This window comes from Dreissena polymorpha, chromosome 8, assembly GCF_020536995.1.
Source record: "Dreissena polymorpha isolate Duluth1 chromosome 8, UMN_Dpol_1.0, whole genome shotgun sequence".
Taxonomy (NCBI): domain Eukaryota; kingdom Metazoa; phylum Mollusca; class Bivalvia; order Myida; family Dreissenidae; genus Dreissena; species Dreissena polymorpha.
In genome coordinates, this window is record NC_068362.1 from 9,127,068 (window position 1) to 9,143,171 (window position 16,104).

At 35.4% G+C, this 16,104-nt stretch overlaps 2 protein-coding genes across 3 annotated transcripts in view; both read right to left on the bottom strand.

The window, feature by feature from the left end:
• Positions 1-4,813, bottom strand: part of LOC127841300 (uncharacterized) — a 70,399-nt gene extending 65,586 nt beyond the window's left edge. Inside the window, exon 1 of one of the 2 annotated variants that reach the window (XM_052370027.1) lies at positions 3,225-4,813. The gene's annotated coding sequence lies outside the window, so the exon portion shown is untranslated. The remainder of the gene's footprint in view (positions 1-3,224) is intronic. The other variant, XM_052370026.1, reaches the window with a different exon arrangement.
• The window catches only part of LOC127841291 (uncharacterized), a 462,698-nt gene extending 447,185 nt beyond the window's left edge, over positions 1-15,513 (bottom strand). The window contains exons 1-5 of the mRNA XM_052370013.1: positions 15,077-15,513; positions 13,546-14,131; positions 12,084-12,242; positions 9,926-10,541; positions 8,238-8,912 (exon numbers count right to left, since the gene is read on the bottom strand). Coding sequence (XP_052225973.1) covers positions 8,238-8,912; positions 9,926-10,541; positions 12,084-12,242; positions 13,546-14,058 — 1,963 coding nt within the window. The 5' untranslated portion in view covers positions 14,059-14,131; positions 15,077-15,513. The remainder of the gene's footprint in view (positions 1-8,237; positions 8,913-9,925; positions 10,542-12,083; positions 12,243-13,545; positions 14,132-15,076) is intronic.
• Between the last annotated feature and the right edge of the window lie 591 nt (positions 15,514-16,104).

Sequence of the window (16,104 nt, forward strand, 5' to 3'; positions counted from 1 at the left end):
AGGTACGACACTATGTACTTTTATAAAAAAATAATGAAGCTTCTTCCAAAAGAAAATCCTGTCAAAAGGGAAAGTGTCATCCTTGATAAGCCTGCACAGACTACCCTGAGACGACACTTTACGCACGTACTGCACAGGCTACCCTGAGACGACACTTTACGCACGTGCTTTAAGCCCCGTTTTTTTTTAAGCGAAATTAATATGTGCTGTGTATTGTCGTGTATTGTTGAGGTTGTTGATTTACTGACTTAGGATGGTTACACGATTTGCTCTCATGATAATGTTTCTGGAGTTATTTGTGCATATAACTTATTATTTATACTTTGGTTCATTAGGTAGAAAATATTGAAATGAAAAATATAGAACAAGTATGCCATGCGATAAGGGCGTGAACATTGCAAGAGCTAAGATATATATACGGTTAAGGTATATCATGCGATTTTTACTAATTAAATAAAATACACCGTGATTGTTTTCACTACTGTAGTTTTACAGTATGTTTAAGTTGAGTGCATTTTGTCTGTCAAAACATTACAATCGTGTTCGGGCATCTGTTTTGATTCTGCAAGGGCACACACATTAAATTTTTATTTTGTATTATCTCACAATGCGAAAACCTGCTTCAATTTACAATTAACGTTTCCAAAACCAGAACTCTTGTGTTGTTGTGTTTTTTTTTTTTCAAATTTTAATTTGCCACATTTAGCAAATACACCCGTCAAAAGATAAAATGTTTTATTAAACAATACCAATTCTTAAAAATAATTTCTATGATTTCAGATCTGTGCTGCTTAGTGCCCAAAACCTTGTCAATACGCTCAATACTCTCGTAATATTTATTCAATATAGAGGCAAAATCGAAAATAAAAAGGGATTTGCTTCAATAGTGAAGCTGTGTTGCAGTGAAACAGAGTTATCAATATCACGCCTTATTGTAAAAAACGACAACAAACTAACCTAATGAAGATTCAAATATACACAATAAACAATTCATAAATACATAGTTGATAAACATGAGTGATATTTAAAACGGCTAGGCACGATTCTAGTCATTGTTAATTAAGACAAAACGTTGAATTATTCGCATTGTATAACAAAATTGGTTTCAAGTTTCCTGTCTGATATTTGGAATCGCTCTACGGTAAGATTCTTCCGCGTCTGTAGTTCCTGTTGGATTACAGTGTATTTCTCAAGTGGGATGTTTTCGACAAGTAAGATCTCTAAAAAACAACACAAAATCAGATTACTTCCAACTTTCTGAGTACATGTAGGCAGTGTGTCCACCAGTTCAAGAACTTTGGATGGAAGAAAACCATCACAATATATATTTAAATACTTCAATGATTGAGGTAGCTCTATCTGGTGATATGTCTTCACATACAGTGTAACTGTTTCCAGTTGTGTGAGTGATGTTAGTGACTTCGACAGCGACTCGTCATGATCCACGTTCAAACCTCCCCACGTACCTTCCAGACTCAGACTCTTGATATTCAGACCATGCAGAGCCTTCCACAGTCCGGGACTGTCATACCTCACTTCAATACTAAGCGTTTCAAGCTGTGTGAGCGATGACAGTGACTGCGACTGCAATTCTACATTTTCCACGCACAAACCTTCACTGAAACCACGCAGACTTAGACACTTGATATTCAGACCATGCAGAGCCTTCCACAGTCCGGGACTGTCATACCACACTTCAATACTAAGCGTTTCAAGCTGTGTGAGCGATGATAGTGACTGCGACAGCGATTCTTCATGATCCACGTTCAAACCTCCCCACATACCAATCAGACTCAGACTCTTGATATTCAGACCATGCAGAGACTTCCACAAACCGGGACTGTCATACCCAACACGAATACTTAGCGTTTCCAGCTGTGTGAGCGATGATAGTGACTGTGACAGCGACTCTACATGTTTCACGTAAAAACCTGGACGCAAACAACTCAAATTCAGACTCTTGATATTCAGACCATGCAGAGCCTTCCACAGTCCAGGACTGTCATACCCAACAAGAATACTAAGCGTTTCCAGCTGTGTGAGCGATGATAGTGACTGCGACAGCGATTCTTTATGATCCACGTTCAAACATCCCCCTATAATACTCAGACTCAGACTCTTGACATTCAGACCATGCAGAGCCTTCCATAGTACGGGACTGTCAACTGCCACTTTAATACTAAGCGTTTCCATCTGTGTTAGTGATGATAGTGTCTGCGACATCGACTCTACATGTACCATGATTACACAGTCCAGCAAACCACTCAGACGAAGACTCTTGATATTCAGACCACGCAGAGCCTTCCACAGTCCGGGATTATCATACATCACGTTTATAGTAAGCGTTTCCATCTGTGTGAGCGATGATAGTGACTGTGACAGCGACTCTACATGTTTCACGTCAAAACCTCGACACAAACCAATCAGATTCAGACTCTTGATATTCAGACCATGCAGAGCCTTCCACAATCCGGGACTGTCATACCCTACTTCAATACTAAGCGTTTCCAGCTGTCTTAGCGACGATAAAGACTGCGACAGCGATTCTTCATGAGCCACGTTCAAACCTCCCCGCATAATACTCAGACTAAAACTTTTAAAATTCAGACCATGCAGAGCCTTAAACAGATAGGGATTGTCATTTTCGGTTTTTACGATGGAGGAATTGTTTACATCTTTATGTATTATTGCCCTTATTTCTCTTTTTGCTGTTTCATCACATTTAATATAGATCGATCGCAGGTCAATCGTCAACGCGTGATCGAGAGTCAGCAGCGTGTAGAATAGACAGCGTAGGCAGGTATAGGAACATGTGACATTCCTCATTTTAATGTATTTTATAGAAGGCAGTAATGGAGGAGGATCTGCACACTGGAATAGATCTGCACTTTTTAGAACAATCCCGACCAGATGTTCTGCCGTTGACGAACTTGCAAATTCTGAAAAAAATAGCTGAATTCACAGAACAAGGTACTAAAAATACTAACATACTAAAAAAATGTAATGTGGTTACATTTGTTGACATTTGTTTAATTTGATAAGAATTAATACATTTAAATTAATGAATGTTCTGAACAAAACCCAATATATTTCAATGTCGTATTAACTTTGAACAGTTTGGTTTCATATATTTAATACAAATATCAATGTTATATTCGAATGTTTTAAATATTATTGTAATTTATATTAACACTTTAGTAAGATATATATTTATTGTTCATAACCTACTTGTCATGATATGCTTTCAACTATAAGTGTATAATCAAGTTATCCTATACACGTAATGCATATGTATCATCGGATAAAAACTAAAGTACTTTAAAGGTTTTATCAGATATTGCACGTATTTCATAATTGTCAAGCAACACCGATTCCGAAAATGAACAACACACATGAGCACATTATTTTATTTACCAGTGTTTGGTAATAAAATAGAATCGTTTTCTGATGTAAGGTCAAACGTGATGATAGGGACATTGTTTGCTCATGCAGATTATGTTTTAGTTATTGTAAATCGCTGCTAGTGTTGATAAGTACTCATGGTATTAATACTTTGACCTTGTCAGGGTCCGGATTTCGAACCATTTCCCTGCAAAAAGGGTATTATTATATTATTCCCGTATTCTAATCATAGAATCAGACTGTATATGTACGGTATTAAAACAAAATATAAGAATGCCATGGGACTTGAGATGCTCACCTAGGACGCGAGGGGCGAAACCACTAAAAATGACTTATAGACAGTTGATGTATAATAACGACCGCCCTGCCCTCTAGGACAGTGTTTTTCGAAGGCAAGATATCATTCGAACAAATATTCTTACAAAGTTTCATGCAGATATGATCTTAAAATGTGGACTTCTTGAGTGTTTACAATAGTTTTCTTAAATTAAACCTGGTGAACTAGTTTTTCACCTCAAATAACCCAGTTGGCAACTAAGTAAAGAACTCATTAGGAAACATGTTCTGACCAGATTTCATGACGATTGAACTCACACTACATGTATGACTACTAGAATGTTAACAAAGTAACATTATAGTCATATTTAAAAAAACGTCCCGCCTCTTGGAGCCATATTTTTCAAAGAACCAGACCAATTTCCGAATGTGGCGCAGATATCATTTTCTGATAAACTTACATAACGATTGGACGTAAAATATACTTCTAAAGTGTTTACAATGATTTACAGTAGCCATTTAAGGAAAACTGCCCCGCCCACAGGTGGTCATGATTTTCAATATGACCGGAAAATCATTTTCATATCATTCTTCGAAGGCTGACAATATATCATAAGAACGAATGTTTTGACGAATAATTAAGTTAGGACTAAACATATGAATTCTAATGTGTGAAAAGGGTTTTACTTTAGTCATATGAATGATATTACCATGCCCTCTGGCGGCTATGTTTTCAACGCACCGGATCAATATTCGAGTCATCCGGGCTATCACTAGCACAAATGTTTTGACCAAATTTTCATGAAAACAGGAAACTAAATGCCACTTTCTGAGTCTTACTTTAGCCATAATAGGAAAATTACCCGCCTGTTGTGGCCATGTTTTTCAACAGTCGGGAACCATTTTCAAACTCAGGTCAAGACATTATTAAAACAACTATTCATACCAAATTCCATAAATATTGGAGTATATATATAAATTGCATAGTGTAAAAAAATCTTGTTTCTTAAATGTTACCTAGTGCCCTATTTGTTATACTAACGTGACAAGGTTTCGAACTTGGCCAACAAATCTGTCGGAAAAACATTCTGACCAAGTTTATAAAGATAGGAGAAAGGAATATATTTAAGATGGACGCTCAACGCACGACGCACAACGATGAGCAGAGAAATGATCACACAAGCTGCAAATGAATCAACTTATTTCAGACAACAAGTGTGAGAATTATTATTAATTTTTGGTAAAAAATGGCTGAGCAAGATTATTTCATTAAAAACATTAATTCAAAGTTAAATATCAACATTTAATCACTCTTTTAAATACGAGGTTCTTGAGCACTAATGCATTCACTTGAGACATTAACAATACTAAATTATTCTGAGAAGGACTTAAGAAGAATAAAAGTTAGTTTATGAAACATAAATAGTTCATTCCTATGCGCATTAGTATGTCAAACTTTTGATAATTGAAATCAATTCTCGACACAAATTACATATGTTTATATTATAACCTAAGATTAATTTATGGAGGATAAATTAGTTAGCTGGTAGCTGGTTACATATCCTGCAAAAAAGATTGTTTAAACAATGGTCAGTAAGCCACACGTGAATTAATTATTGATAAAATTGAGAAATTCCAATTAGAGTTAATTATATACAAAATGTATATTGGAGGAGAGTTCAAATAATATTAATCTTAAAAAGCTCTTCATGTTTTACTTGGTTTAAAACAATGTTATTTTTTTTAAATACATATAATTATCTGAAGTAATTGCAATATTTAAAAAGATTAATTCAATATCATTAAACAGCTGGGTTGTAATCCATGTTTCTCAAGCTATCATCATAATACCACACAACATCACAGCGATTTTTTGTCCGAATTTTGAAAACTACCAGTACCATACTATTCGCAAAAATTAGCGCAAAAACTCCTGAAAATGGGAAAAATCCTGTTTTGAAATCTTAAGATAGGGAATTTCTGGTCTTTTTAATTGCTTGGTTTAAATAACACAAACCAATTCAATACTTTTTTACAAGTAATGACTACCGAATACGCTTATGGAAATACCCTAGTAAACCCTTTATAACGATACTTTCCATTTCACGTGTGCAGGCACGGATTGAGAACACAGAAGTAAAAAAAGGTATTTATTCTATATTCAGTTTATATTGTATTATTTAAAGTTTAATATTAATATTTTTTCTAATGAACACGGAAGCAATACTTGCGGGCATTAATAATCGTTAACATGTATATGTTTGTTGCAATAACACATGTTTATTTCGGATTTTCGGGATGCGATGCGATACTTGATTAAGATTCGGGAATGTACTCTTAATTCATCGTTATACAATTTTAAATGCGAATATTGAATTTATCAAGGGCATGTAAAATACATATGAGAAATACATTCTCGTTTAAAATATAGATATTTTAATGGGTGACCGTAAATCATCGTTCAATCTAGGGCACTTTCTATTTCGTTTTTGTTTACAAACAGCTTATCAAGATAAACAACAAATGTTCGCAACCATCATCATCAGCAGCAGCATCAGCAGCAACATCATTATAATGATCATCATCATCATCATCGTTATCACCATCATCATCATAATCATCATCATAATCAGAATAATCACCACCACCACCGCCACCATCATCATCATCATCATCATCATCATCATCTCATAAAACTACATCAATATATAACTATCTGATTCAGTACTTCTGTAATGGTAGACATCAACCTCAGAAAGAAGAAACATCAATCCGCGTTACAAGACTGCATGTAGAAAAATTAAAAGCTACACTAATATATCTCGTGACAGTCATAAAATGTGACTTGAAGAGAGTTAACTAGGTTTCCATATAGCTATAAAAGGAAAACTGCCCCGACCGCTGTCGGCTTTGTCTTTCAACAGACTAGAACTACATGTATTTTCGAACACCGATGATTGGACCTTACATGTGTCTTCTAGAGTGTTGTTTGCCTATAGCAAAAAAGAAAACCATTCCCCCCGGGCGGTCCCAACAGACAGGAACCATTTACGTGCTCGGGCCGGATATCATAATAACAAATGTCACGACCAAGTTTCATGAGGATTGGACTTCAAATATAACATTTAAAGTGGTAATAGGGTTTTACTATAAGGACATTGGCGGCAATATTTTTCAACGAACCGTAGCCATTCAAGATTTTAACAGTAAGTGTGTTGCTGCCGTGATAGCACCAAACTGATGAATATCATCAACGTCACAGGAAAATGCTATTCTGATTTGTTTGAAATAATAGATATACGTTTTTAACTTTTTTACTTTTTTTACTATCTTGTGAACTGCCTATTAAAGTGCTATTGTTATTGTTAAATCATGCAAATGTTTATCATAATATGATTAATATAAACATGGGAGCAAACTCAAACAGAACGCCACAACTAAGAAACTATTTGATAAAACAATATTATATTTATAATTACCACTAAGCAAAATGCCTGCTCCATCTAGTTCCAATGATTTCAGCTTGTTGCACGATGACAGGTCAAACTCAATATGAGACGCAGATTCGCCTGCTGTTTGTGAAATCCATTTATAATTTATCGTCATGGACAGGACATTGGACTTGTTATTTGTCCATATGGTGTGCAGGTCTTGTATGTCACCATAGTTAAAATAGTACACACTAAGTTTGAGTACAATATCCTTTTGCTGATTGGCCACAGCTTCTCTGTATCCTGCTAGTATTAAGTCTTGAAAGTTAGATTTAAAATAATCATCATCGTGTTCATCCATCATGCAAGAAAGTTTATTTGCAGCCGACATGTTCAGTCCGCAGAGGAAGATGAACACCTGGGATATGCCCAGATATGCACCCTTGTGGCATTTGAGGTATCCGGAAATGACGTCATCAATCAGATTGGTATTGCATGCAATATGATAAGCAGCCAGAAATTCCTGAATGCTCTTATGAATAAATGTAAATGATGAAGATGATCTTAATGCAGATGCCTTGCGTGTCGCTGATAAAATTCCGGACTTAAGTGCAAAGTTCTCTGGATCTAGTTGACGTAAATTGAATTTCTTTAGATCCGTAATGGTGAATACCAGAGAATTTTCCTGTGTATCTGAAAACAACAAATAAAATGCCGCTTCAGCAAGTCTATTCATTTGTTCAATATTGGGTTGTATGTTTTGGGTCTCTGTAAAGCATCGATAAGGCGGCTCTTGAAATTCACTCGTTTCAGTGTTCGCCTTCTTGAAAAGACATTCCAGCAAGAGGATATATTTTTCACAAATAGAGCCTTTCAGTTCAGTTCCTTTGGTCCACGAGTGTACAATCAAACACAACATCATTGGGGAATTCAAATGCTTTAACAAGCCGCATTTCCGTACATACGATTCAAATTCAGATTGTGTTTTGTCTAAATCTTGGCTACCCTTAAACTCTTTCATACAACCCAGGATTGTTCTGCTCACCTCAAACACGTTGTTTACTCCATCAAGTTGCAGCAGTTTGCAAATCTGCGAGTCAAGTATTTTCGCTTGTGTCATCTTCCAAGGTCGAGTAGTTATCAACAAAACGCAAAGACTGTGTACGTCTGCCAGTGTTGGAAGGTTGTGATGATCTCCTGTACCGATCCATTCATCTAGACCATCCAGTAATACCAAGCAACGTTCACGTTTCATGATCTCATTTAGTAGTCTGTATGCCTTTTCGCGATCTTCTTCTGATGAGTATATACTGTCAACTATCTGTGTATTTATCATTTTTTCGATGTCAAACTGATTAACTGATTCTCTCAATGTTACATGGAAGACATATTTGAAGTCTTTCAGAGACGATAAATCGTCAAAGAGATTAGAGTATCTCATCTGTGTATTAGAGCTTAATCTAGTGGTCTTGTCGTCAATTGGCAGCGTCGTCTCGGCTGATTGTTCTGATGTTATAGTACACCAGTCCATTACCAATTTTGCAAGAAAAGTAGATTTTCCATATCCTGCTTCTCCTTGAATAAATATCTGTTGATTCGGTTTGGTATACGATAAAAACATATTTTTGTATGTTGAAATTTGTTCAAAGGTTTCCTTGAAAACCCCTTTTTCCTTAGCCATTAGTTTGATATTCGGCGGCATATAAATATCAAGTAGCTTTTCCTCAGCCCAGTCATCCAATGGGAAGATATTAACATGACAGAAACGTTTGCTGTAATACTTTGTCAAAGCTTCAAACATTTCTGAAATCATGAAATGGCAACATATTTTGGAATACATTACAACAAAGAACTGTTCATAATTATAGTAATAATTATTCAATACGTAATTCATGTTTGTACAAATGATCAGTATACATTTTGAAAATCAATAACAAATAATTGTATTGAGGCCCAAAACTCATATCCTCTACAAAAATGCGTACATAGAACGACTAAGTTATCTGGAATATTATCATGAACTGTGTTGACTAGAGATTTTTACACCATGCAGAGCCTGAGCACAGCTGATGATTATCTGTCTCCCAATCATCCAAAGGTGAACAGGACAACAAGGTCACATTTTTACTAGATGCAGCTCGGAATATTCAATGAATAGACATGCTAAAATCTGAGACGAATGTGTTTAAAACTTGGTCTATACTAATGTTTATCAATTTACTTAGCAATGCAATTACTGGCCAAATACTTATTATCGTAATCGCAGACTATTACCAAGTGTTAACACTGATACATGTGATTGAAATAATTAGCTATTGTTATCTTACACTGACATACAATGGAATCAGTAAGTTGTAGCATTAGATACAACTGTGGATTAATATATTGTTTGTGGCATATAATCATTGAAACCATATCAGTGTTATACTGATTATACTGTTATCAGGGCGTTTTTCCTTGATTTTCGGGAAAAGGTATGGCCTTCAATTTTGGCGGAACAATTATATACAAAACTGACATACGGGAAGAAATTTCCAAAAATAAGCTTGACATGTGGGAACTTTGCATCTTTTTATTCTATTAGGGGCAAAAGAAGGGGAAAAAGCCCTGGTTATATTTAACCTTTATCCAGTCTATTCGTATACTTGTTTTAATTGCATGTTTTGCAAAACGTTATTTCACTGTTTATCATCAACATGCGTAGAAATATATTTAATAATCAAGAGCATGCGATTTGTTTCAAACACACTGTTGAATAAATCTAAATTCTTGCTATTCCGAAATTGTATAATGGAATGATAAAAGGTTAGTTATACCTTTACAGGACTGTTTGTAGGTTGTTTCAGTGAAAATAGTATTTCTAAACTTTTCTTGGATGTCCTTAATGCATTGTTCTGCTTGTTCATCTAAGCTCTGTTTGTGTCTACTGGCGTATTCATCTATGTCCTGTTTGTGTCTATCAGCGTGTGCATCTAAGCCCTGTTTGTGTCTACTGGCGTGTTCATCCATTCCCTGTTTGTGTCTACTGGCGTGTTCATCCATGCCCTGTTTTTGTCTATCGGCGTGTTCCTCCATGCCTTGTTTGTGTCTATCGGCGTATTTATCAATTCCCTGTTTGTGTCTATTGGCATGTCCATCTATGCCCTGTTTGTGTCTTCCGGTGTGATCATCAATGACTTGTTTTTGTCTGTCGACGTGTTCATCGATGTCATGTTTATGTATATTTGCCTGTTTTGAGAGCTCTTGCTTACATGTGTCCCGAACATAATTAATGTTATTAATACACAATCCTGTGTTTACTCTGAGGTCATTCACTGATGTGTCAACAACGTCTTTGGCAACATCTTTCAAGTGTTGTTTCAAAGTTGTTTCAACAGCATCCAGGAAACACATCATCTCTGCTGTAGTCAATAGTAATGTGTCTTTTTCCAACTGAAGCATCAAATGGAAACAGTTGTATTTACTCACAAAAACAGCTAAACTTCAAAGCAATGCCACGTTTTCCTGATAGTGAAAGGAAGAACTTATTGAGTGAAATGGATGTGTATTTCAGTGCACGTTAGTGTCCCATTAGATACATAACTTGATACAGACAGCCCATGATTATGTTCTTTACTTTATATTGAAGGAAATTATGACTCATTAAGTGTTGTTCAGTTCCATATTAAATACTTTAATTGATAACGACAGCCAATTATAAATGTTTTGTGTGGTTTAGCTCCCAATTAAATAATTAACTGGATATAGAAGCCAATGATACAATACTAATTACCATTAATTTAATTTCAAAGTATACCAACTTCATGGAGTAGATCTCATCTTGATTGAGTTTCAATAAAGTTGACATTTTTGTAACCTCCAGATAGACTTTCGTTTAAGGAAAAACAATATAAAGAATTATATTATACGCGTATTCTTGGAAGGTTGCCAGATGTCAAAAAACAAACATTATTGACCATGCAGATGATCGAATTCGACAGGGTTTTTAATTCCCAACCCCCAGATGTGTTCATGCATAATCATCTCTACTTGAGTTCTTTCATCCAAAATACCGGTAATAATAAAAGGCGTTTTTATTTAAACATTTTATTTCCAAAAAATTCCATTGCATAGTTATAAAACCGCATGCTAATATTTGCAATTCAAATTAAGCGTAATTGGTAACAGAGATTTCAAGTAACTTCACATGTGTGATATACTGAAAATAGCCCATCACCTGTCAGATATATATTTAAACTGTTTGGTATGATTTTAAACTCAGCTGACATATCATATAAACAACCTTCCACGGAATGTTTCAGGAGTCATGATGATTGAGCAAAAAGTATGATTTTTTTCAAGATTTGCTGTACTGTTATAGCAAATGTTCCTCTCGAAAACCATACCTTTTACCATAACAGTTATCAAACTTTGCATGGATATTACAAGATTTATGCAACAATTTGTTTTATGATTCGCTAAACGGTCTTACTACCAAAGGGTCAACAATGTGTCATAGTAAGCATAGTTTATAAGTGAAGATAATAAAACAGTCCCACCCCTTGGAAACCATGTTGTCCAAAAAAGTAGCATTACTCTTTATGCCGAGATATCATAATAAATATCGTGAGCAAGATTTGATATTGATATATAAAGTCTGTATAATGCCCCCAACAAGCTCGCTGTTCAAACCCGCCCTAACTATTCAGTCACAAATTACACAAATTTGGTCACTCAATGTGGCGACTAATGTTAACAATGTAAATGCTGACAACGCAGAACAATCGACCCTGTACAAATGAAACCTAAAAGTGTTCACAAAAGCTCCCCATGAGCGGTATGTGCCCATATAAGCTCAAAACGATATAGTGATGGTGCTGTTTCATATGAGTATTCAATTGTGAAAAAGGCAGGATACAATATGTTATGTTATCATTCGTATACAATAAGCAAGGAAAGGCGTAAAAATGACAAGAGATAACGCTAATACACTACCTGGGCTAATTTGACCACAGCATTTTTGGCAACGTTATCTTGACTAAGATATCGTGAATCTTTCAGCAGATCGTTTAATGTTGTGAAATAGTCTTGGAGATCGACATCCGTGACTTTCATTATTGAAGAGTGCCGCACAGCTTTATGGACTTCACGAGCCTAGTATTGAAATACATTATCTAAAGTTGTTATGTATTTTACAAATGTGACAGTTATCCTATTGAGAAAACATGCACATCAGTTATTGTTAGTAATACAAAACAAACACGTCCTGTTTAAATCTTGACTATGAAATAGCGCGTCAAAGATAGCTCCGCAAAAAAATCAGTATTTTTATTTTAATGAAAACCTCAGAAAAGCTAGGTTATGTACAATGTTCTTAGCAGACGATTTTAGTGCAATGCTTGTTTGAAGTGTACGATCCTTTAAACGTAAAGTCATATACACTTCAACACCGTTATTTCGAACACCGATAATCCGAAGTCACCGTTATTTCGAAGTATTTTCCGGGTCCCGATTTTGGTTCTTCTTTGTTTAATGTAAAATTTCATTGTTAATCCGAACTTCGTTAAACCGAAGAAATCGTTAATTCGAAGGGATTCTGTCGGTCCCAACACCTCATTCGCACCTAATTATCAATCTTTAATCCGAAGTCAAAACTGCAAAACACTCAGCGTAATTTCACACCTTTGTCGTCTGCGCTTTGAATCAAAAACCGATAATTACACCTTTGTCTTCTGCGACTTAATCGGCCAGCGATCAGCGGACGCAGTACTTAAAAGATGAATTCAGCGACGACGACGAGGCCGACAACACAAGAATAAACATGATATCCAATCAATGTGTGATCGCATCAACGACGTAAGGCAGTTCTGCGAACAAAACACGGGCGGAAGTGAATTGTTGAATGTCCTTGACAAATTGGAGAAATATGTTACATGCGTCCAGTTTAGTGCTGCTAACGCCGATGTTCAGAGAGACATCGCGTCTTATTAAAAAAAGTTTATTCATTTCCGAAAATGTACATATATGTATTTACATGTATTATAATGTGTGCTGTTCATCGTATTTTATATGTTCTGTAATTAGAGAAAAATAAAAGAAGAAGAAAAAGAATCGTTTTATTCCTCCGTTTGTTACAAATAGAAATCTATTGCTATCTGACTAGTTTACGTTTTTAAGTAAAACCATTATAAATATTAGCGTGTAATCGAACCATGCGAATTCCACAACGTTTTATTTGTACAGAGAAAGAAGTCTTCTGTCAAATGTTTATTTCGAATAATCGTTAATCCGAAGTTTTTTTTACGGTCCCGACGACTTCGAAATAACGGTGTTGAAGTGTATATATCAATTTCACATCATTGTTCATTCATGTATACGTCTAACTCCTGAAATTCTTATATTTAAAGTATATGGTAGAAAATACACTACCTGTGTCAGAAGGCACTGGAGTTCTTACCTTATACAGGAGGCATGCAGGTTTGTTCTGGGTTGGCTTTCCGTGTGTTATTGGAAAAGAAAACTTGCTATCAAAGCGTTTGCAGTTCAGCATAAAACTGACGACTCCGTTGAAATCGGTATCTTGAATCGATATCTTTTCAGCATATCCACCCGTTTGGATGTAACATTTCGCTATTTCCCAATGATTCGTTTGCCATAATGTCGCAGATGTATTATTCCAAGAACATTTTTTGTTGTACCGATGTTCCTTAATTATTTCCTGGAAAACTTTATCACAAATCATGATTGGACACTGTTGGTGTCTCAGTAAATTCTCTGTGTTACAGCTGTTGCAAGTATATGATTGTGACTTTAGATTAGATGTTACTTGGCTGTAAATGTGCTGGTGAAAATTCTGAGCCTCATTGTCAGCTAAGTGTTCCAAGCCAGACTTTGCAATGTCTAATGCTAGCCATGCCTTGAGCCAGTTCGACCGTTCTTTCTCCTTAAACACATCAGCTAAACTCGCCATAATGTTTACATCAACAAAATTGTCTTCATAGAGTCAACTTTTGTCGTAGAAACAATCAATTGTTCAGAGTCACCTATTAAACATAATTTAAACATGATTAAACACAGTAAGATTGATTTAAAACATTTTGGTGATACGCATGATCTACAATAAGAATACGTCCTCTGAAAGCTCAGATGGAAAGGACACGCTAATTAACCTAACGATGGCAGACTGCACCATAAGAAAACATCCTGTTCAAGTCTAGATTGAAGGAGCACAATAATTAACATAACGGTTGTGCAGGCCTCACAATACGCCCGTCCAATGATGGTGAACAAATGTGCAAAATGATTTTAAAATGTCTCAATAAATTACAAGTTATTGTCCGGACAAGCTCATTTATGGGCATGTTGGCCTTTGAAATCCAAGTGTGACATTGGCCTTTGAGATATCGGCGTACTTCTTTCGCAAGACACATCGTCCCATGATGGTGAACCAATTTACCAAGACATTTTAAAATCTAACGATGCATCACATAGTTATTGTCCGGACAAACCTTTGGTTTAAAACACACTAAGTGATCCATTGACCTAGTTTTTGACCCGGCATGATCCATATTCAAACTTAACCTAGATATCATCCATATACAACTTCTGACCAAGTTTGGTGAAGATCGGATTAAATTGTTGGAACCGACAGACCGACCGACACTGTGACTCCTAAATAGCCCCAATTACCAATGGTAATTTGGGTATAACAATAATCATGCATTCTATAAATGTTCAGACGAAAACAGCACACTCATAAACATAACCTTGGTCTGCTATTTGCAAGTAGTTTGATATGAATTGTTGTCATTTTAATTCGTATTTCTATTTGTATAGACAAATTATTAATATTAGTCATCACAGTTTTGTATTCGCATTTCATGTTTACCACAATTTTACTAAAAAAATCATTGATCTAAATAATACTGTATTGAATGGTCTATCTATAACAACAAAGATTTTTAAAAGCAAGTATATGTCTGAATTACCTGTGATTGAGGACAACACAAGTATTGCAGCACAGCAGACAGTGGTCATGACAACACAGTTCTAGTCGTCTGTCTTCACGAAGGCCACTTTTATGAAAAATAAATCCTCCACTCATTTGGCACTGGCATTTATTTGTGTCCCTCCTTCCATATGTGACATGTTTCCCAAACAACTGACCATGCAGGCTAAAACTTTTTGCACAGTAAAATGTTGTACAGTTATCGCAGTTAAACTCTTAGGTCAATTGTGTGCTCTAGACAAGACGAACAACAAAAGTCTATAACTGTATCAGAACCTTTAGCTTAAGTTGCTGAGAAAACGTAGACATATTGATCCACTATTATAAATATTCAGTAGAAATCTATATTCCTTAAATTACACCCACCATCTGATGGCTAAAATCATTTAATATAATACTTTGGACCGTACTGTTTACAGATAATCATATCAGCTATCAGTACTTGACCTCATATGACAGTACGCATTATCAAATCATATGAGGTGCATATTATCATACAACCGTAAAGAATGTTATCCAATCATCGCATTAAGGCACAGTCCGCTTATAAAGATGCCACATTTAAAAGTATTTTGAAATCCAAGACATTTGTGTAATATACATGTATAATGTTAGACACAGCCTATATTTACACTGCAGTTATAGGGGTTTAAATGTGTTGGCAATGTGATATATAAAGCAATGTCATGTCCATGAAACCTCTATTAGAATGTTTTTCAATGCAAAATAATTTGAATAAAAAAATGCAAAATATATATTTGTGTCTGAAAGGGACATGTGTACAATAAGGCGGTCCTGAGTTTTTTTAACGTGGATGACAAAGCGGTGTTGGGGTATTCATAATGTAAGTGACAAAGGTCTAGTTTTGGAATTAGAACACTGACTGTATTAAACATTTTATATAAAAAAACTATTAAAACAAATTTATAAACATCAACATCAAAGTGTTAAAGCCCGCATCAACACCTTTATTACAGATGATGATAATAATTGATGATATTGATGGGT